The sequence below is a fragment of the Caretta caretta genome, chromosome 1, assembly GCF_965140235.1.
Source record: "Caretta caretta isolate rCarCar2 chromosome 1, rCarCar1.hap1, whole genome shotgun sequence".
Classification (NCBI taxonomy): Eukaryota; Metazoa; Chordata; order Testudines; family Cheloniidae; genus Caretta; species Caretta caretta.
In genome coordinates this window covers 207,979,686-208,002,657 of record NC_134206.1, presented here as the reverse complement: position 1 = coordinate 208,002,657, position 22,972 = coordinate 207,979,686, and the positions used below count along the sequence as shown (strand labels likewise).

At 41.5% G+C, this 22,972-nt stretch overlaps 1 protein-coding gene across 1 annotated transcript in view; it reads left to right on the top strand.

Annotated features, from left to right (window-relative positions):
* POLQ (DNA polymerase theta) overlaps window positions 1–22,972 on the top strand; it is a 136,477-nt gene that overhangs the window by 23,828 nt on the left and 89,677 nt on the right. Inside the window, exons 7-12 of the mRNA XM_048819242.2 lie at window positions 3,970–4,129; window positions 4,245–4,391; window positions 6,232–6,444; window positions 14,217–14,359; window positions 16,191–16,395; window positions 18,897–19,039. Of these exons, the coding sequence (XP_048675199.2) occupies window positions 3,970–4,129; window positions 4,245–4,391; window positions 6,232–6,444; window positions 14,217–14,359; window positions 16,191–16,395; window positions 18,897–19,039 (1,011 nt within the window). The remainder of the gene's footprint in view (window positions 1–3,969; window positions 4,130–4,244; window positions 4,392–6,231; window positions 6,445–14,216; window positions 14,360–16,190; window positions 16,396–18,896; window positions 19,040–22,972) is intronic.

Here is a 22,972-nt window from a genome sequence, read left to right as displayed (position 1 = left end):
CAAGTCCCACTAATCGTAGGCTTATCTTGCAGTGTACACATACCCTTAGATGTCTTCAGGTTGGCAGGGCCTGACGAAAGAAGTCCTAGAGCAGTGGTTTTCAACCTGTTGTCTGCAGACCCTTGGATCTGCAGACTATTAAGATTTCCAAAGGGGTCTGCATCTCCATTTGAAATTTTTTTTTAGGGGTCCGCAAATGAAAAAAGGTCGAAAACCACTGTCTTAAAATATTTAAGGAACTGGCCGAAGAGATCTCTGAGCCATTAGTGATTAACTTTGAGAACTCGTGGAGGACAGGAAAGATGCCAGAGGACTGGAAAAGAGGTACTTTATTTCCCATCTATGAAAAAGGGAATAAGGACAGCCCAGGGAATTATAGAGCAGTCAGCTGAACATTGGTACCTGGAAAGATAATGGAGCTATCAATCAATTGTAAGCACCTTAGAAGATAAATAACAGTTAATATAGTTTGTTCTTGACAAATCCATGTCAAACCTACCTAATATACTTCTTTGATAGGCCAATATACTTGTTGATGGGGGGGGGGGGGAGGGGGGAGGAGAAGATGTGGTATCTCCTGACTTTAGTAAAGCTTTTGATACTGTTCTGACTGAAAGCGGCCCTGTATTCGCACTCTATACACCACTGTAATAATCTTTGTACAAAATATGCCTTGTGAAGTATCATTTGAAAACTAATAGCTTGCTGGTAAATAATATGGTGAAATGTATGAAGCAACATCATATGTAAAGTTATGAATTTCCCTTGTAAGATGATGTAAGCACATGTTCAAAATCACATAGCTCTGCCTAGACAAAAGTTCTTAAACAGGTCTATCCTAAACACAGGAATGTATGGTTTCAGAATAACAGCCGTGTTAGTCTGTATTCACAAAAAGAAAAGGAGTACTTGTGGCACCTTAGAGACTAACCAATTTATTTGAGCATGAGCTTTCGTGAGCATCCGATGAAGTGAGCTGTAGCTCACGAAAGCTCATGCTCAAATAAATTGGTTAGTCTCTAAGGTGCCACAAGTACTCCTTTTCTTTTTACAGGAATGTATGTTTACCTCAATTTACATATAAGTAGTAAACCGGGTCCTTGAGACAGCATGAGGGAGAAATGGCAGTAGACCACTAATCTGCATTTTAGATACCAGAAAGTGTTTTGTTTTGTTTTTTGTCTTGTAACCATTTCTGACTTTAATACCTTATACATATGCTCACCTAAAATCTCTTTAGTTAAATAAACATGTTTATTTAACTAATAAACTGTCCCTTGTTGTGTTTAAATTGAAATGTTTGGTAACTCCATTTAAAGTAGTAAACAGTTGAATATTGATCCCTTACAGGGCAACAGACCTCAAATATCTGAACTACCCAGGAGAGGGCTGGACACTGCAGAACACATGTTTTTGGGGAAAATTTGGGACTGGGAGTGTGTGGGGGTCACCCTTCAAGTAGTAACCAAGGCTGCTGGAAGCCAGCGTGTGGCTGGTCTGTTGCTGGGGCAGAGTTTCTGGATCAGGGCTGTAGCTATACACAAACACTCAGGGTGTGACCTGCATGCTGGTAGACTGTGAGCAGCCCAGGTTGGGAGCTACAACAGCAAAGCATTGTGAGGTGCCCAAGGTTGCAGGCAAGCGGTGACACAACCCCTCACTGGTCTGGATTGCACCCTGGAATGTGACAGCTGTCTCACACGATCATCTCCTATGCAAATAGGAAGTATTTGCTAGATGAACCTACTTTAAGGTGGGTGCACATCTGATTGGAAAACCATACACAGGGTAGTTATCAATGTTCACAGAGAAGTTGGAAGGACACATCAAGTGGGGTTCCGCAGGGATCTGTCCTGGGTCCAGTTCTATTCAGTATCTTCGTAAATGATTTGGATAATGGCATAGAGAATACACTTATAAAGTTTGAGGGTGATTCCAAGATGGGGGAGGTTGCAATCTCTTTGGAGGACAGGATTAGAATTCAAAATCTTGGCAAATTTGAGAACTGGTCTGAAATAAATAGGATGAAATTCTGTAAGGACAAATGTAGAGTACTAAACTTTGTGCAATCGATTATTCCTTCCTTATACAAAATGGGAAATAACTGTCTAGGAAGGAGTATGCAGAAAAGGATCTGGGGGTTATAGTGGATCACAAACTAAATATGAATTGTCAGTGTAATACAGTCGCAAAAAGTGGAACATCATTCGGAGATGTATTAGGAGTGTTGCAAGCAAGACATGAGAAGTAATTCTTCCACTCTACTCAGCACTGATAAGTCCTCAACTGGAGTTCTGTGGCCAGTTCTGGGAAAAATGTGGACAAATTGGAGAAAGTCCAGAGGAGAGCAACAAAAATGGTTAAAGGTCTAGCAAACATGACCTACAAGGAAAGATTGAAAACACTGGGTTTGTTTAGTCAGGAGAAGAGAAGATTGAGGGGGTAGAGGAAGGAACATGATAGTCTTTAAGTATGCAAAAGGTTGTTATAAAGAGGAGGGTGATAAATTGTTTTCCTGATCCACTGAGGACAGGACAAGAAGCAATGGGCTTAAATTGTGGCAAAGGAGATCTAGGTTAGACATTAGGAAAAACTCTTACTGTAAATTAAGCACTGGAACCAATTACATAGATGACCTATCAAGGTCCTGTCCACTCCTACATTTCTGTGATTCTAACAGCTCAGCCTGTTATATAAAATAAGCAAAAATTTGAGAGAGTGGCAAAAATTGGATGTTTAAACAAAAAACTGTGATTAGAGATCATAATTTGGCATAACAAGTGGAGGGAGTCCAGAAACCAAAATAAATGTTTATAATTGGAATAACTAATTGTGTTTTAATTGAATAATTTTGATGGGGTGAGGTTGCTGCTTCTTTTTCTAGAGGTTACTTGGCAATATGCTTAAGCTAAGTGGGCTGGAAAGCCAAATTTGTGGACTCAACAGCTTGAGGGAAGGAGTTTCAAGGTGCCCACAGCTCACTGGGTCCCTGGGATCTACCATCATGGTCTTGGGCCTTTGTCATGAACCTGGAAGATGTCCTAACTAAACTGGGCAAGAAAAGGGAGCCAGATGACATCATCACCTCTGCTGGGTTTGGCAGAATTCTGAACAAGACTTGTGCACTTGAAGTTTCTGCTACTGCTTTCTTCGTAGTGTAATATTGTTTTTCCTTCCCTACCTGATTTCTACTTTCTCCTTTATTCCTCCTTTGGCTGCCTGCTTAAAAATAATCTGGTTTAACAATCTAGAACAAATCCATGTCAGAAACATGCTAGTAACCTGTAATCAAACAAGCAAGCTATTGACAAAGGTTTTAGTCTGACTAGTAAGAGTTTGTGTCTGTGCGGCTATTAAAATAATGTGCTTTGCCTAAAATTTCTAAGAAATCAAGTTTTAAGCGCACGCGCACACATATATACACACACACACACAGAGTTAGAAAGAAGTTATACTTTCCTATTCTTTTCCTTCTCTTGAGTGTTTGTCTTTGTCTTAAAAAGACAGTTGAACTTTAATAACCACTCGCCCTTCATCTTTAATACAACCTAAAGAAACTGTCAGACAAGGGAGTTTTCCGTATAAGAAACTCTATGCAACTAAAGGGAATAAGGGAATTGTTAAAGTTTTTACTTAACTTCTGAAGTTTCAAATGCTTTAACTGTTCTTTTTGTGTTAATAAATGGTTAAAAAGGTTTTAATTGTGATTGTAACAATGGGAGTAAGCTAGGGATAATTTGACACAAATCTTCAGATTCATCTGTTGTTGGGCCCAAGACATGTACACATCAACCCCATACTAATCCCTAGACTTTCGAAGGTCAAGAAAACTCTGCTCCCTTTCTTACCTTTGTTTCTCCCTCTGAATTGGGATAGGGGATTTGAAGTGGGATAGAGGTGAAAATGGCAGCATTTACAAACCCTGTATGATACAAGAACTTGTTGAAAGAATTGTCTGTCTTAATTCAGGGAGATGAAGACCACGTGGTGAGCCTGTGTTACGAGACCATTCACAATGGCCATTCAGTCCTACTCTTCTGTCCATCCAAGAACTGGTGTGAAAAGCTGGCAGACATCATAGCCAGAGAGTTCTACAATCTGCAACACTGGTCTCTGCAGCAGGCTGAGAGTAAGAGGGGATGAGAAAGTAGCTTAATAGGAGACTATGAGCTGCACTATGTCTTTATAGCAGAGTAAGCCTTCTGAGAGCTTTAAAAAATATTCTTTCTCTCTCCTGACTAAAGAGTTTACCAAAACCTCAGCACTTTCACCAGTTGCCTTGGACAAGGAAGGAATAGAGGAGGTGATGGACCAGCTAAGGCGCTCATCGTCAGGTCTGGACTCTGTGCTCCAGCGTACTTTACCATGGGGAGTGGCATTTCATCATGCAGGTAGTTCTGAGTTTACTCATTTCTCATGAGCATACTATATGGATACCAAAATCTAGTTGGACTTATATTTAGTAGTCATTTTCTGACGTCTTTAGTCCCTTTTGTCGCTTATAGGTAAATCAAATGTTATTGCCACCCACAGCTAAAGCTAAGCCTGAAATGATTTTTTGTGGCCTAAGGCTTAACTCAGTAATTGTGTGGTAAACTTTCTCTCTGTTAATTTCAACATAGAGGACAATGGTAGTTGACAAACCCAGATTTTGTTAAATGCTGGAAATACTGAGTTACAGCCAAGACGTTGTCAAAACTATCAGCTTTGTGAGTGAGTTAAGACAATTTACCCAACCAAACGCTGAGATAGACGAGAAGATGGACAGGAGCTGTTATTCTGGGTCTCTGACAAAGGGCGAACATGGAAAGAAAGTAAAACTCTCACTGTTAGTGGTAGCTGCTATCTGTTTACTCCAGGTCTGTGATTCGTTTATCAGATAGGTCCTTCTGGAAGGGTAGATTGGAAGCAAGGTCCAGTTGTTGGAAGAAGTTTCCTAGTCTGTCCTGATGGTAAAAACCAGTGCAGAGACCAGAATCCAGAGACAATGAGGGTGTGTAGTTAACCTTGAGAAAAATCCTGGTGTGAAACTCTGACAGGTTAAATACTCATTTGATCTCTAAGTTAGACTGGAATAAAATGAAATTTAAGGACAGTGATGTGCTGAATCAACAAAAGAAAGCTCTTCTGTCCCCTTGAGTTCTTTGGATTTCACTAACTGTAGTTAATGGAAAACTACTCTGGCTAATATGGCATTCTTTTCTGGAGACTTCTAATGGCCCCACTGACGCTCAATTTCTCTGAATTTAAAAACAACCCAACCTTGAAGTTATGCAAACAAAAGTTCATTTTTCAAAACAAGATTCCCAGTATGCATCGGGTTCCTTCTTGACGTGACTTTGAGTAATTTTAGATCCTTTGTCAGAATCCCAGGCTAACAGCTCCTCAGTTTATAAGCCTTAAACTTGATAGTTTATCTCTTGTAGGGAAGCTGGTCTTGTTGGCTTTGTCATAACAGCCCTTTGAGAGAAGGCTGCAAAACTGATCAGGGGAGCTGAGGAGAGTGACTTACGAAGAAAGATGAAAGAGCTGAATATAGGGAGATTGGGTTAGAAGGAAGAAAAGTCTACTAATATTTAAAACCTATAAATGTCAAGGAAGAAAAAGAATAACTTAGGGTGGTGCAAGGCTGTGGTCTTAGAAGCAGACTGATGAAATCGTATAAATAGGAAACTTCCTGGCAGTAAGATCTATTAAGCTGTTCAGCAATCTCCCAGAGGAGGTGTTAGAAGCCCTTTTGGACACTCAAAACTAGACTGGAGAAAACAATGGAAAATGTATTTTTGATGGTTTACAGGGAAATGAACTAGATAACTTAGTCGGACTCCAGGTTCAAGACCGCAAATCACAGAAATTAAATAGGGAAAAAAACTGTTAACTCCCATCCCCTATTATAACTGCTGGATCCAACTTTCTTCTGTTTTATAAAGATTCTCAAAGAAATATTGTGTTTGTCTGACCTTTTATGGCGTTTGCATGCACTTTGGAGGCGCAGACTGCAAAATCATACTATTAGTTAGAATACTTAAAGGAAAACACTTCTGTAGAATTGAGATTATTTCAGCCATGCAGTGATCAAGATACTGGTGTGACATGGCTCCATAGTTCTAATCGCTACATGGCAAGTGTTCATTAACATATTGGCTGTTCTCACAAGGCTTTCTCTGCTGATGGTTATGCTTCACCACAAACATGCTGTTAGTGTGTTTATTGAAAGCATTGTCTCCTCAGGTCTTACTTTTGATGAACGGGATATCATTGAAGGGGCCTTTCGCCAGGGGTTGATTCGAGTCCTGGCAGCGACATCTACCCTTTCTTCTGGGGTGAATCTGCCTGCACATCGGGTAATTATCCGAACACCTGTGTTTGGTGGCAGACTTCTGGACATTCTAACTTACAAACAGATGGCTGGGAGGGCTGGCAGGAAAGGAGTAGACACAGTGGGTAAGTGGAGGCTTTATTAACATTCTCTAAGAACTGTGTTAACCTAATTATAACCAGGGCAGTGCTTTACAATTAGTGATTAATCATGATGAATTCCTTTGGTATTCAGTATGATAGTTAATCAAGATTAATTTGTTTGGTATTAATAGGGATATAATTTGTAATTCCTAGGGGATTCTGTTTTACTGCATGAATTGATTTTGGTGTCTGCATGTCAGGTTACTGGAGGCACAGTCTATTTTCTTTGTTGAATTTCATATCACCTCTAATACTTTGATCATTTGCTTTAATTGTGTGGGGTATGGCTAGTTTTAGCAAGGAGTTTTACAGACTTAAAATTTGAGAGATGATGTTGAAGTTCTAGACTCAGAATCTGGCAAACAAATAACTTCCACTTGGACAAGTAACTTGGATTTATAAGCCTGTCTCCAGGTAAATACTTGTTTTGTGAATCTGGAAAATATTGAGTGTTTCCCTCTGGCAGTTCACAGAAAAAAAAAGTATCTTGAGCTGTGCTAGCATCAGTCAAGAACTCCTTTGGCATGGCAAGGCAAATAACTTTGTTAATGTCAGTTTTATTCAGAATGGAAGTTTATTTTATGGCTGGAATTGGGTTTTTTGCAAATGCACAAATAATGTGGAGAGTATAAAGATCAACATAAATATAAAACAGGGCTGCCCTGCTGCGGGTGGTGTTGGCTACTTGCTGCAAGTTCATTGTATTCTCTTCATAAATGGATTAGATCAGGGGTTATCAAACTTCATTGCACTGTGACCCCCTTCTGACAACAAAAATTACTACACGACCCCAGGAGGGGAAGGGGTGCAAAGCTTGAGCCCGCCTGAGCCCTGCCGCCCTGGGTGGGGTGGGGCTGGGGCCAAAGCCCGAACATGTAACCTGAGCCCTGCCACCAGGACTGAAGCCCTAAGGCTTCGACCCCAGGCAGCGGGGCTCAGGCTTCGGCTTTGGCCCTGGGGCCCAGCAAGTCTTAAGCCAGCCCTGGCTAACCCATTAAAATGGGGTCATGGCCCACTTTGGGGTCCTGACCCACAGTTTGAGAACCACTGAATTAGATTTATGGCTACATTTAATGCACGGTTGCAGCTTGCAGACGCTACGTGTCTTGAAATGTAACATTCCATCTTGATTTGAGCAATCTGGCAGCATTACATGTTGGAACTGAGAGTTTCTGTAGGCCACACCACTACGTTGAAGAGGGAAGTATCATGATCTATTGTAGAATTTCTTGTAGCCTGCTTGTTACACTTTGACCAAACCTGCTATAAAATGAAGTTGCTTGGCTTTTGAAGATCCTTTTTTTTTCCGTATGAGAGGTGATTTATTTTTTACCTGTCTGACATGAACCTGTGTTTACTCTTGCACAGTATGCAGTCTGAACATATGTTTATGAGTTTATAAATGTACCTCCCCCCGCCTATTCCGTAAAGCCTTTTGGATGAAAGTGTAAACATAATGGCAAATACCAGCTGCTGTTCTTTCTACCACAGCAATTCCAGTTTCAAAAACAACAACTTCCTAGTATGGATTAGAAATTTGGTTGACAAACAAGGAACAAAAAGTAAGGTTTGATCTGAGAAAGATGACCCACAACCTTCACCTGTAGCACAATAAAAAAACAAATCTTTGAGATACTGTTTCAGTGGTACCTCACACCAGTTAAAATATATATAGAGGTTGAATAGGGATAAATGTTGGAGAAATTGTGGTGAAAGAGGAGATTGCATGCATATATATATATATGGTGGACATGTCTAGTCCTTAGAGTATTGGGATGCAGTCCATAACCAAATATAAAAAATTAATAGATATTTATTATCAAATGATCCTTTGGTGATCCTCTGGGGCTTCCAGTGGAAATGGTCACTGAAAAGGAAATGAGTGAATCTCTCATTTGCTAGTAGTTGCTTGGCTATTTGCATCTCATTGGAAAAAGATAAATAGCAAAACAATGGCGGAATGGTTCAAAAATATATGGGAGGTTGTGGTTATGGAAGAATTAACACACCAGTTATGTACCCAGCAAAATAAACAGAGGACAGATAGTTACTTAGATATTTGGTTACCTTTTACATCAGAGAAAGTACATCACCAGCAAAAAATAAATAATACCCACCACACCTGTCCAATTTTTTAATAACATTTGGTAGACATACCTAGTTTAAGTATGTGTATACTGAGATTTCACTCAATTTAATAAAACTGACATCGATGTTGTAATGATGCTCACTCTGTAATGTGGTAACACCCTATTAAATAGAAAGATCAGATTACTTTATTCCCATATAATGTCTCTTTAAACAAATGCTAACTGTTGTAATGATAGTTTTCGTTTTTGGGCTGCCACCTTGACGTGGTGGAGAAGCTTGTGTATCCTTAAGACCCTAAGAGTGATGCCATTGGGAGTCCTGTAAAGACCTACTCCTACTACTGTAAAGACCTACTCCTGGTAGGGTCACCCATGGTGGTAAGGTTGAAGGTGAGGTACCAAACAAAGTGCAGCCCAACACAACCCAGCATAAGACCTCAATGGCAGAGCAGGCGGATGAATCAAGATCACTTCTCAACGGCTCCAAAAGTGGACAAAGGCTGCAACGGAGGAGAAATCCCCGGTTGTATTGGACCTCCTTGTTGCCGGAGACAGGCGCCTCTTCCGACAAGATTTGTATGGCTGCTGATGTGAAACAGCTCTCCCACATTAAATTACTCATGCACAGGCTTCTCTCTCAGGAAGAACTTTTTCCCTACGTCCATCCATAAAAGTCCTGCGGTGATGGACGAGTGGTGACAGGAACAGGTGAAGTGATCGCCAGGAGTCCCTAGTCACAGACACACATGCAGGCAGTTGACCGCAAGATGGTCGGCATGTGATCCTGGACTGAGATGGGGGGCATTATTGGCAGCCGCGGTCACGACTGAGCAGGCCTTTTTAGGATCCCCTCTGTTCACCCCATATGGGGAAGGGGCTAGAAAAGGTGCCCCACACAAAGGCTTTCCCACCATACCTGACAGGATAACCGTGTCCAGAGGGATCACTCCCAATGCGGTCGAAAAACAAAAATGTTTCTTGCCACTGGAATGTCCGTACTCTACTAGACGAATCAAAAAGTGAAAGACCCAAACACAGAACAGCAATAGTTGCCCAAGACCTCTCGAGGTACCACATCGACATCGCTGCTCTCAGTGAGACAAGATGCGCAGGTGAAGGCCACTTGAGGGAAGAGGACAGCAATTACACTTTCTTCTGGAAAAGAAAACCAGCAAGCGACAGGTGAATACACGGTGTTGGCTTTGCAATCAAGAACCTTCTAGTCGACCACCTGAGTGAGCTCCCTGTCGGCATCAATGAGCGCCTCCAATTGGCCAATAAGTCATTTGCGACTATTATCGGTGCAAATGTGCAGAACACGACCTTGTGATCACAAACACAATCTTCAGACAGCAACAAGTAGAAAATAACTTGGCAATACCCTCTGTTCAAAACAATGGCACCTCCTCGACTGTCATAAGAAAATAGGATCTAAGAGATGTCCAAATCACCCATGTCGTGAGAGGAGCTGACAATTGCTGGACTGACCACTGCCTGGTGAGATCAGTCATGTCTATCTGGATTGCACCAAAACATAGAAAGCAATCCAAATCATACAGATGGCAATAAAACATCTAAAGATTTCAGTCCTCAGTGCACTAAGAGAACTTCCAAACACTCCTCAGTGAAAAACTGACCATATGCACACCTGGAAATGACAATGCGTGTGTCGAAGAAGACTTGGAAGCCCCAAAATAGGCCATCCATGAGGCTTGTGAGGAATCTATCAGCCTTGCTACCTGCCAGGACTGGTTTTACAACGACAACATAGAGATCACAGCCCTTTTGGACTGGAAGAGAAAAGCTTTCTGTGACTGGCAAAACCTTTCATCATCCAGTCAGAAGCAGAGCTCTTTCCATCAACTCAAAGCTGAAGTTCAAAGGAGGATCTGAGAAATCAAAAACAAATGGTGGGAGAACAAAGCAAAAGAAATCCAAGCATTCGCTGAAAGACATGATATGCAGAGATTTTTTTTGTGAGACAAAGACTCTTTATGGACCAAGCTCATGTGGCCTCTCGCTGCTGAGATCCAGAGAAGGTAGTACCCTTCTTAAAGATAATGAATCCATCAAAGAGTGCTGGAAGGAACACTACCAAAAGCTTTTACATCAAGAATCAACTCTGACTGACGACATCATCAACTCCATCCCTCAGCACCCAATTTGGGAAACTCTTGCCAACCCAGCAACACCTGAGGAGGTCTGCAAAGCAGTTAAATGAATAAAGAACAATAAAGCACAAGGTTCTGACGGCATACCAGCTGAAGTACTGAAAGTGGGGGGACAAACACTGACTAACAAGCTTCATTTGCTGCTCCTCAAAATCTGGCGCACCAAAGAAATCCCCGCTGACTTATGTAATATTAACATCGTCACCATTTTCAAAAAGGGAGACAAGGTCAACTATGGCAAATAATGAGGCATTTCCCTTCTTTCCATCGCTGGGAAGAGTCTTGCTAGAATCTTACTGAATTGCCTGCTCCCTCTTGCAGAAGAAGTACTTCCAGAGTCCCAGTGTGGTTTCAGACCATCATGAGGCACCACAGACATGATTTTTTTAGCCAAGCAGATCCAGGAAAAATGTTAACACCAGGAGCTGTATATAGCCTCTATTGATCTGACCGAAGCCTTTGACTCTGTCAACTGTGAGGCTCTGTGGAAAATCATTTCAAAGTTTGGCTGCCTAAGCAAATTTATCACCATTGTAAAATTCCTCCACGACCAGATGATTGCCTCCATTCTGTGCAGTGGCTCTACCTCTCAGCCCTTTGTCGTTCGAACTGGTATAAAACAAGGTTGTGTACTAGCACTCACCCTTTTCTCCATTTTCTTAGCAGTTATGAAAATGTTATCCCAAGACCGTCTGCCACAGGGCATTGACATCCAATATCGGACTGACGGCAATCTCTTCAATCTTTCTTGTTTCCGTGCCAGAACTAAAGTAATATCGACAACAATAACTGAACTCCAGTACGCACATAATTGTGCTGTAGTTGCACACTCAAAGGAGGATCTACAAACAGCCCTTAATTGTTTCTCTGAAGCTTACAAAAGCCTAAGGCCAATCTGAACACCAGCAAAACAAAAGTTCACCACCAGCCAGCTCCCGGTCAATCATCAGACCCAGCAAGGAAGATCTACACTGACAAAGAAGAACTGGAAAATATAGACTACTTTGCCTATCTTGGCAGCCATCTGTCACAGAGGGCAGGCATAGGCGTCGAGATTCAGCATGGTATTCTCTGCACCAGCCTTGCCTTTGGCAGACTGTCTTGCAGATGTTCAACAATCTGCATTGTTGCAGATGTTCAACAATCAACAATCAACATCACAACATCAGAACACACACTTGACTTTTAGTTTATAAAGCGGTGGTAATCCCAACTCTCCTCTACGGCTGTGAGACTTGGGTGACCTATAGAAAACACCTGAAAAACCTGTAACATCAGCACTAGAACTTTGTTCAGAAGATCCTCAACATAAAAGTGGGAGGATTGCCACACTAATGCCAGTGTCCTTACAGAGGCCAACATCTTCAGTGTTGAGGCCCTGATTATCCCGCACCAGCTGAGATGGAGCGGGCACTGTGCGTGCATGCCTGATGTACACTTACCAAAACAGCTGCGGTACGCCCAACTCACCAAAGGAGAAAGGAAACGGGAGGCCAAAAGAAACGTTTTAAAGAAGTCCTCAAGATAAACAAACATCAAGAGATGTGGCATCAACACCACACACTGGGAGACAGTAGTTTAGTACAGGGATAACTGGCAAAGGCTTGTCAGAGAGGGAACGTCCATTTTTGAGGAAAATTGCCTTGCCCTGGTCACAGAAAAACACCAGAAAAGAAAAGACAGACAACTGAGACGCAGCGATTGTGGCCCAACCCTGACATCCAACACCACCTGCAATGTCTGCTAATGAGCCTGTGGCTCAAGTATCAGACTCCTCAGTCACCAAAGGACTGATAAAAAATAAACACCTGTGAAAGATCATCCTCAACCTCGAGGGATCACAGACGATGATATGACGAGGATATGTAAACTTGTTAAAACTTCCTAAATAAATAGTAAAAAAATATAAAAATTACAATTTAAGATTTTTAGGAATAAAAAGAAAGAAAAGATATTTGGTTGACAAAACAAGAACAGAGACTAATTGTTACTGTCAAGACCTCCAAATACTGGAATATTGAAGTATCTGGGGACTTGAGTTTTTTCATTTGGTCTGAGTAGAATTAAACTTCTTAATGTTTCTAAATTGGATTATTCCTAATTCTTCTCTATTTGTCAAAATTGTCTCTCTCTTTACATGGGGGAAGTGAGCAGGACTGTTTAGTACTGAGGAGCAGAAACTACGAAATTGGCTATGTTTCACCTTTTTCCAGTTCTGGGTGGAGGTGTGCAGGGTGGTGAATGGATTAGTTACAGAACTACATACTGAACTAGAGGTTAGAGATGGACAGAACTTGTTGGATCATCCAGTTTTCTTCTCTTCAATGCAGGATTGTTCCTCAGTGGCCAAAGCACTAGAAGAATCTGTCTAATCTCAGATGATTAGCAGATTAGTTAGTTCTGTGTTTGAAAGGAATATGTTGTCATCTGACTAAACCTCCTTGTTGGAATTGTTTAGCAGCTATCTGGAGATGTTGGCTCTAAACGTTTAATAACTTCCCAATGAGGGAATGTGTGTCCTTTTCCATGACTTTTTTCCCCCTGTGGTTCACTTTATCATCATAGATAATATGATTATATAAATATGACAGTGGACAGTAGTTTTGGTTCACAACTTTGGGACCTTTATATGACTTTCCCTGCCTCCCTTGGAATTTCATAGGTATATGAATATCAGAGATTAAATTAATATTAGCTGATATGTTAATGACTTAAGTACTTTATATTGTTTCAACTGTAAAGGGGAAACTTTAAGTTTGGAGAACAAATGGTTACTAAGTCAGTCTCTTAAGGCTGCTGTCTTAGAATCTGTAAAGATATCAGGATGTTAATAATAAATATATTTTCAGTATGTTGTGAAGCGTTGCTGACAGACTGTATTCGAGATAGGTGTCATTCAAGTGCTGTGTAGTTTTATCATCAGAGCTGCCCAGTCTGTCACATTTCACTTCTGTTTTCTCTCTGGGTTTGTGACAGTCATTTCATCCGACAACAGAGGAGAGAAAAAATGGACTCTTCTGCCTAGTGTGGAACTAGTTGACTTCAGAACAAGCCGAGGCTTTCTCTGTCCTGAATCTTCCCTAGTATTGGGTCTAGTGAGTGCAGTGTCTGTTAATTCGACAGCATATGCCATCTGTTAACTGTCATGCACCTGTTGAGCCGTTCCGCAGCATTGCGTAAACATTGTTAAGGATTGTACAAATATAAAATTGCTTGGCTTTTTGGCCAATATCACCCAAAGTGTTCTCAAGGCACTCTCTGATAATGTGTCCTCACTGAACTTTGTAGATATTACAGCAAAATGGCCCAGATATCTAGGAGGAATGTTACCTGCAGTATATTGAAATTTCTTACTCATGATCTGTGTAATGGTGTTAAATGATGTTTCCTGCATGAATTGATAAATAAATCATTTCAAAACTCTTCAAATTATGTCTTAATTGAAAATGTAGCTTGCTTTTTTTTGATCACTTCATCTCTATTTTTCTCATAGGTGAGAGCATTCTAGTGTGCAAGTCCTCTGAGAGATTGAAAGGCATTGCTCTGCTTCAGGGATCACTCAAGCCTGTCCACAGCTGTTTGCTCCGAGGAGAAGGGGAAGAGGTTACCTCTAGCATGATACGAGCGATCCTGGAGGTACAGGACACATGGAAAGGGACTAGAACTTAGTTTGCTGTGTTACTCCATATAAGTTTAGGATGACTGCTTATGTGAGACTGCTAAACCTACTTCACACCTATTCTTCTTCTCCTTCCCCATTACTTCAACCCAGACAGCTTCACATGAAAGTAATACAGATCCATTTCAGTCTATACTTGCAGCTGCAATATAAAGTTGCAGCTGCGATTGTTGTTAATTCAGAGAGGTGGTGACTCTGAAAATTGCATTTTGGGATTCCATCTTTGTGTCTCAGTATGACTCCATATTAAATGTGCCCAGGTTGTAGGTGGATAAAGGTATTACTGCTAGCATTGCATATTTAAATGGAGGTCTGAGGCAACAGCTACACTATAAGCTAGGGGTGTGATTCCCCTGCTTGTGTACATATGCTCACGCTAGCTCTCATCAAGCTAGCACTGGTATAAATAGTAGCATAGCCATGGCAGCATGGGTTGCAGAGGCATGCCTGATCCATGCAGTGGGTATATACTTGGCATAGCTCAGCTGTGCCTCTGCTTCTGCTACCTGTGCTACCATGGCTATTCTGCTATTTATACTCATGCTAGCTCAATAAGAGCTAGCACGAGTATGTGTACACAAGCAGGGAAATCACACCCCTAACTTGTAGCGTCAACGTAGCTTGAGAGTCAAACTAGGTCATTCTTGTACAATATCATTAATACTAAAGATTCTGTAGACTAATTTAGGCCCTAAGTTATGCACCCCTTTTCTACAGATGTGATTGATTGGAGCTTAGTAAACAATTCTGTTAATGTACGAGAAATAGAATCCTGCTCGATCTCTCTTATCTGTACTCGTTCTGCAGGACTATTTTTTGCCACTTATGTGAATTGATCTGACTCTAACATCTAGAGAATAGATCTGTCCATTTTTACAAAGCTGATTTTCAGGCTTTAAACATTTTTGTAATCCAGTTCCTTTCTTAACTGTTTTACATATAATCTCTTCTCCAGAAACTATGTTAGTATCTGGAGACTGGTCAGATATGCCCCAGATTCTGTATTTTTATTAGCTATGAGAGGCGTACAGAGTATAGAGATCTCTAATTAAATGAATTTCTTTTTAAAATGCAGCTCTCCAAAATCTCTCCCCTTTTGTTGGTAGTTAGTTTTTTACTTTTAAAAACAAATGGAATTCTCTACAGAATGTTTTTGTTACTAAATCTCCCCTTACCTCCAGCGCTGAGGTAGTAACTCATGAAGAAAGAGGATAATATATAATATACAATAAAAGCATAATACAAAAACCTCTACAAACTAGGAAAACGGTAATGGGATACGATATTTACATGTGTTTAAAAAAACATACAAAACGCAAAACTTCAATAGGATGAACAGCACTAGGGAGAATCTTGCTCCCTGGTTTGGTTGTTCTGTATCCAAAACTTAATGAATCATGTTTTACCCTTTTCTTAGACTCTCTCAGGGGTGTCTAAGTAGTGAGTCTAGTTTTAATCTCCTTACCCTGAAATGCTACGGTGTGCATTACTGCCTCCAAAATGTTAGGATGTTCTTTAAATGGGGTTACTAATTCACTTTCTCCTGCAGTGAGCAATCTGATACAGTAGGCAGAGTCAAAAGCATCTTATCCTCTTTGCAAAATAAAGAGAAACCATCTTCACAGTTCTCCTCAGTGGTAGTAGGCGTTTGCAACTGTTTTACCCTACGTTCCTGTCACACCAAACTTTTTCTTTGGATCTATGATAGATCAATCCATTAATTTTTCATTTCTTAAATTCTATGTTACTCTTTTGCAACAATGATGATCGTGGAATTTTATTTAACAGATCATAGTGGGTGGAGTGGGCAGCACTCCAGATGATGTGCGGACCTACACTTCCTGCACACTCCTTGCTGCCAGTCTGAAAGACAGCAAGCAGGAAAGTGAGCGAGATGAAGACAAAGCTCAGAATGGAGCTGTTGAGGCTTGTGTGAGATGGCTGCTAGAGAATGAGTTCATCCAGATTTTAGACTCTGGCAACCGAGTGAAAGGTAAGTGTCTGTAATCTAGAGATTTTTTGCTGGGCAGAACTTCAAGAGCTAAGTGTAAATTTATAATTAGCCTTCTGGAATTTAACCAAAAAAGCTTTAGCAGATATTGGCATTTGAATAGGATGCCATGAATTCAATTTTTTCATTAATTTATTTTTGGTATGTGTTTAAGAAAAAACAGTTCTTCATGGAGTGGCCTCTGCAGGTTCCCACTAAGGCTCATGTGTTCTAGCTTACAAGTCCTGGAACTACAAAGCAGTGTGGCCTTTATGGAGTATGTAAACACTGACCATGGACCCTTATGTTTTGGATTCTTTAATCTTAGTTCCTTTTCTTTTGCCAGCAAAATTGGTCCTGACATTTCCTCTTGTTCTGTTTCACGGGACATTTAGTTTGGGACACTTTCTATTTAGGATAGTTAAGTTGAATGTTTTGTTACGTTAAAGATAGGAAAACTCATTCCTGTTGGTGTCTGAGATCCAGCATGGTGATTCCAGTGAAGCGTTCTGCTTTTAAAAGATGTGCCTTGTGTGGAATGAAAATTCCCAGCCCAGATCCCTAGCACATGTGGGACATTTGCATTCGGATTTTGATATGTTAAGCTTTCACCCCATGAAAGATTTACCAAACGCTTCAGGTAAACTCATTGGTAAAGATAAACACTTAAACAAGTTTTCGACTATAAAAGATGGATTTTAAATTATTATAAGTAAGGCTACGATTTAATCACAGAGGTCACAGCAGTCATGGATTGCGTGATTTTACTGGACCTCCATGACTTCTTGGGGTTCAGCTGTCAACAGCTGCGGCTGGAGCTGAGGCTGCGGCTGGAGTCAGGTCTATGCTCCCCTGCCCCGCATCAGGGGCTTCAACCTGGGCCATGTGCAGCTGGGGCCGTACACTGCGTACCTGCCCCATGATGTGGGCTGCAACCGGAGCCATGCGCCTCTGCCCTGTGTCGGGGGCTGAAGCAGTGGTCGCGTGCCCCTGCCCTGGGGTTTCTGTGGGGGAGGGAAGGAGCGGAAGAGGGGGCTGCACGCCCCTGCCCCGCAGTGGTGGTTGTAACTGGGCCGTTTGCCCCTGCCCTGTGGCCCCTGCCAGGGGCTGAAGTGGGGGCATGCTCCCCCTTCCGTTGGGGGCTGCAGACGGGACTGTGCTCCCCTGTCCTGCAGCTTCAGCTGGTGGCTGCAGCCGGGGCTGTGCGCCTCCACCCCCTGTTGAGGGTTGCAACCGGGGCCGTGCGCTCCTGCCCTGTGGCTTCCACCAGGGGCTGCAACTGGGGCCGTGGGCCCCCGCCCTATGGCTTCAATGAAGGGCTGCAGCTGGAGCTGTGCACCCCTGCCCCGCAGCTTCCACAGGGGTCTGCAGCCGGGGCCATTCACCTGTGTCATGTGGCTTGTATGGTTATTTTAGTAAAAGTCATGCACAGGTCATGGGCTCTGTGAATTTTTGTTTGTTTCCCGTGACCTGTCTGTGACTTTTACTAAAAATGACAGTGACAAAATCTTAGCCTTCATTATAAGCGATAGACAAAGAGTCAGAGTTAGTTACCAAAATAAAATAAAATATAAGCATGCAGTCTAAACTTTCAGTGCTATTAGACTGGGCAACATCTAGATTGAGCAGTTTTCCTCACCCACTGGATATTGCAGTGCATAGTACACAGGTTTCACCCTTGAAACCTGGGTCAGTCTCCTCTGTTGGAGTCTTCTGAGTGTCCTTGTTGCTTGCAGCATAGGTGGGGGAAGGAGAAAAGGCCAAGCATAGGGCCATTGTGTTCTTTTTTTGTACCCATAGTCCCATGTGCTTGGAGAACATGAGTCCAGGCATGTCTGGTGGGCATTGCTGAGTCCCCAGGAAAGGTTGAGCAATTCTCCTGGTGTGGCCTTGTGCAAATGAGTCATTGCATTGTAGCTCCCTTGTTGAACAATGGCTGTTGATGGTTGTTTGACACATGCCTGGGCATTGGTTACTTTCCTTGCTGTTGTCTCTGGGGAGCTAATATCTGGCTGATTCCCCAACTTACAACATGATTTACTGACAACCATACAACACAATCTTTTTTAACTTCTTATGCGCTAATGATATACATATTTAGATAGGTTATGATCTGCCAAAAGTCATTGTTCTTTCTCCTGATACCTCACATGGCCTGATTTATATACAAAATCACAATTATATGTAAATAAGGAGTATGGGGGTTACATGGTGCTCCACCAAGGTATAGAATGTCACAGTGGGATTTACATCAGGTTTTTTATTTGATTTATAATTGTGTCTCATTCAGTTGGAGCACAGGATTGAGAGCCTGAGTTTTGATCCCAGCTCTGAGGCTAACTAGCCTTGGGTGAGGCATTTAGACTTCCAGCGTTAGTTTCCCATCTGTAAAATGGAGAAATACTCTTCCCCCAAGAGGGTTGATTAATATTTATAAAGCGCTTTCCAAATTGAAAATGAAGTATTAGCTTTTGTGTAACATTAAATGCCTGTTTCTCTTACAGCAGAAGTCTATCGTCCAACACATCTTGGCACTGCTACTCTTTCCTCTTCTCTGTCACCAACTGAGGCCCTGGGAATCTTTGCTGACCTCCAGAGAGCTATGAAGGGTTTTGTCCTGGAGAATGACCTGCATATTCTCTATTTGGTAAGTTCCTTGTTTGTCTCTCTGTAGCAGCTTTAGTTGTACAGGTGAAGGAGAAGAGAATGCACAGCACACAGCATCTTGGATGCAAGGATCTCTTGCTTTTTTATTTTGTTCAGGTGACCCCGCAAGGGGAAATGTTTTGAAAAGCATTCAATTCAGGGTGAATAAAAATCGATGACTTAAAAATAAAATCGGATTATTTTAATTTAAATTGGATTTTTTTATTTAAATTAAATTAAATTCTCATGCTTTTGATTGGACAGTATAGTGGTCACTGAACATGTTATACACCTCTATGATGATCTGTCCTGTGCCAAATCTGGCACAGGGTAGGATGTCTGTGAGGGACAGGTATCTGTTGACGTTGTTCAGCCATCATGTTTCAGGTTTTCTGGGGGTCTTTTCCATCCTGCTTTCATTGGGTCAAAGTTGGAGGTGATTCTTTCGGGAAATATGGTAGGCATTCAGAGTAGATGACCATGCTACCTTAAAGAACATTGGGTGACAGTTTTGAGAGAGCAAGACCTGTTTAGTTAGAAAACAGATCTCTTCATTTGACTTGAATTCATACTACTTGATGTTCTCAATTATTCGGTGATGCTTCATCTGAACGGTGTCCGGGTTTTCAATCTTGGCAGTGAGAGGTCATGTTTCAGTCCAAGAGGTCAGAATACTGACCACAGTAGCATTCTATATCCTCAGCTTTGTTGGTTTACTTATCAGGATGTTTGGTTTATGAAAGATGTTCTTAAGGAGGCACCCCATTATGAACAGCACTTTTGCAGTGCAGGCTTCACATTTTCTCAGTGATGCCCCTGTTATCAACAAGAGAAGTGAGGCAGGTGAAATCACTGACCGTCTTGACGGGGTCGTCATCCACTAAGAGGCTAGAGTCTGCAGCATGTTTGAAATTAAAACAAAAATTCTTCCGGTTGCCACTCCAAACAATTTTCAGGCTGACTTTTGCCACTGAGCTTTCCACAATTGGTTCATCTATTGATTCAGTAACTAGTGCTACATCATCAGCAAAATAGATGTCAAGAAGGTTGTCATAAATATAAAGGGAAGGGTAACCACCTTTCTGTATACAGTGCTATAAAATCCCTCCTGGAAAGAGGCAAAATCCTTTCACCTGTAAAGGGTTAAGAAGCTAAGGTAACCTTGCTGGCACCTGACCCAAAATGACCAATGAGGAGATAAGATACTTTCAAATCTGGAGGGGGGGGAAAGTTTTTTGTCTCTGTCTGTCTGTGTGATACTTTTGCCGGGAACAGATCAAGGATGCAAGCTCTCCAACTCCTGTAAAGTTAGTAAGTAATCTAGCTAGAAAATGTGTTAGGTTTTCTTTGTTTTTTTGCTTGTAAATTCACTGTGCTGGAGGAAATGTGTATTCCTGTTTTTGTGCCTTTTTTAGAGGGATCCTCTAGGTTTTTAATCTGACTGCCTGTAAGATTATCTTCCATTCTGATCTTAGAGTTGTTCTCTTATCTTTTTTTGTTCTTCTAATAAAGTTCTGATTTTTAAGAATCTGATTGGGTTTTTTGGGTCTTAAAATCCAAGGGGTTTGTGCTAATCTTGTTTGTTCTCAGGCCTCCCCAGGAAAGGGGGTATAAGGGCTTGGGGAGATATTTTGGGGAAATAGGAACTCCAAGTGGTCCTTTCCATGTTTTGTCTAAAACACTTGGTGGTGGCAGTGTTTTACCTAATCCAAGGGCAAAGAATCTGTGCCTTGGGGAAGTTTTAACGTAAGCTGGTAGAAATAAGCTTAGGGGGTCTTTCATGCGGGTCCCCACATCTGTACCCTAGAGTTCAGAAGTGGGGAAGGAACCTTGACAGAGGTTATCATCAAGGCATATGTATTGACTTAGTATCTGGTTAAGCACATAGTCTATGATGGTATTGAAGAGTTCTGGAGTTGTCAAATGCCCAATCTAATTTGGAAGATGATTCTTTTCCTATTTACAAGAACTTAGCTTGAGGAGGCATATAGAAGATGAAACGTTCTCCAGAGTTTGTCAGAAAGGCCTGCGAGTTTCAAGATCAGTCAAAGTGATTCGCTGACAGCAGAATCAAACGTGGTTGATTGTGCATTATGGTCCACAATGCAATGTGAACGGAGCATTTCAGTTCTCATGCCTTCTCAATAAGCTGGCGCACTATGAAGAATTGCTCCATTGTGGAATGGCTGGGAGTGAAGCCATCATATCGTGGTCTTCTCTTGCGCCTTAAGATATCAGTGGCTCAGATGACCAAGACAGAAGGAAAACTTTCCCGGGAACAGGTAGATGAGTAATGCTATGATGTTGCAGCAGTCTTGTTTGCTGTCTTTAGATTTCCAAAGCTATAAAATAATGTCTTTTTGCCAGTGGGATGGGACTGAGTCTGTTCTTCAGATGATATTGAACAGCATCTGCAGCCACAAATGAATCGCTTGTCCTACGCTTTTCAATGGTTCTGCAGGAATTCCACAAATTCCTGCTGTCTTATTTTCCTTAAGCTTTATTAGAGTACTTTGGACTTTGTTGATAGTTAATTTGCCAGCTTCATTTTGTGTGGAATAGGTCATCTTGGCAGTGGCCTTAATATCAGCATCCAAAGAAATTGGGGGTGCATTTAGGAGGTGGATGAAATGTTCACTTCAGCATGCTATACACTCTGCTTCTGCCTTGATTAGCTGACCAGAACTGGAGTAGACTGTACCGGCTGAATGACCTTTCTCGTCAGTGAGCTCACGGAAGTGTTTATACAAGGAGGTGCAGCCTCCTATTAGAAGTTTTATTAAGTACAGTGGCTTTGGCTTCCATAAAAGCTTTCAGAGTAACAGCCGTGTTAGTCTGTATTCGCAAAAAGAAAAGGAGTACCTGTGGCACCTTAGAGACTAACCAATTTATTTGAGCATAAGCTTTCGTGAGGTACAGCTCACTTCATCGGATGCATACTGTGGAAACTGCAGAAGACATTATATACACAGAGACCATGAAACAATACCTCCTCCCACCCCACTCTCCTGCTGGTAATAGCTTATCTAAAGTGATCACTCTCCTTACAATGTGTATGATGATCAAGTTGGGCCATCATACACATTGTAAGGAGAGTGATCACTTTAGATAAGCTATTACCAGCAGGAGAGTGGGGTGGGAGGAGGTATTGTTTCATGGTCTCTGTGTATATAATGTCTTCTGCAGTTTCCACAGTATGCATCCGATGAAGTGAGCTGTAGCTTACGAAAGCTTATGCTCAAATAAATTGGTTAGTCTCTAAGGTGCCACAAGTACTCCTTTTCTTTTTATAAAAGCTTTGTGATCAGCATGTATTGCTTTATTATGAGTGCTATTTAGCTTTATGATATATGACCATATGACCTCTCAAATGAACTGTGCAATGCTCTTTAGTGACGGGTAAGGTATTGAGGAAGATCCAGGGTTTCTTGGCTTTTTTTTTATTGTTGGGACCAATGACAGTCATAGCATCATCAATTATCTAGGATTTAAAGTCCATCCTAATGGATTTAGTATCAGTACAGTCTGACTGGTCCTCAGATCTTTTTGAGATGTTAACTGTGTAGCATTTTCAAATGCTATTGAGTTTTAGGTTAGATTATTCAAAGTTACACTTTTTAGTCTGGTTTCAGAGTAGCTGTGTTAGTCTGTATCCGCAAAAAGAACAGGAGTACTTGTGGCACTTTAGAGACTAACACATTTATTTGAGCATAAGCTTTCGTGGGCTACAGCCCACTTCATCGGATGCATAGACTGGAACATATAGTAAGAGGATATATACACCCATACCGAGAACGTGAAAAGGTGGAAGTAGCCATACCAACTGTAAGAGGCTATTTAATTAAGATGAGCTATTATCAGCAGGAGGAAAAAAACTTTTGTAGTGATGATCAAGATGGCCTAGTTTGCATATTAATTCAAGCTCAGCAGTTTC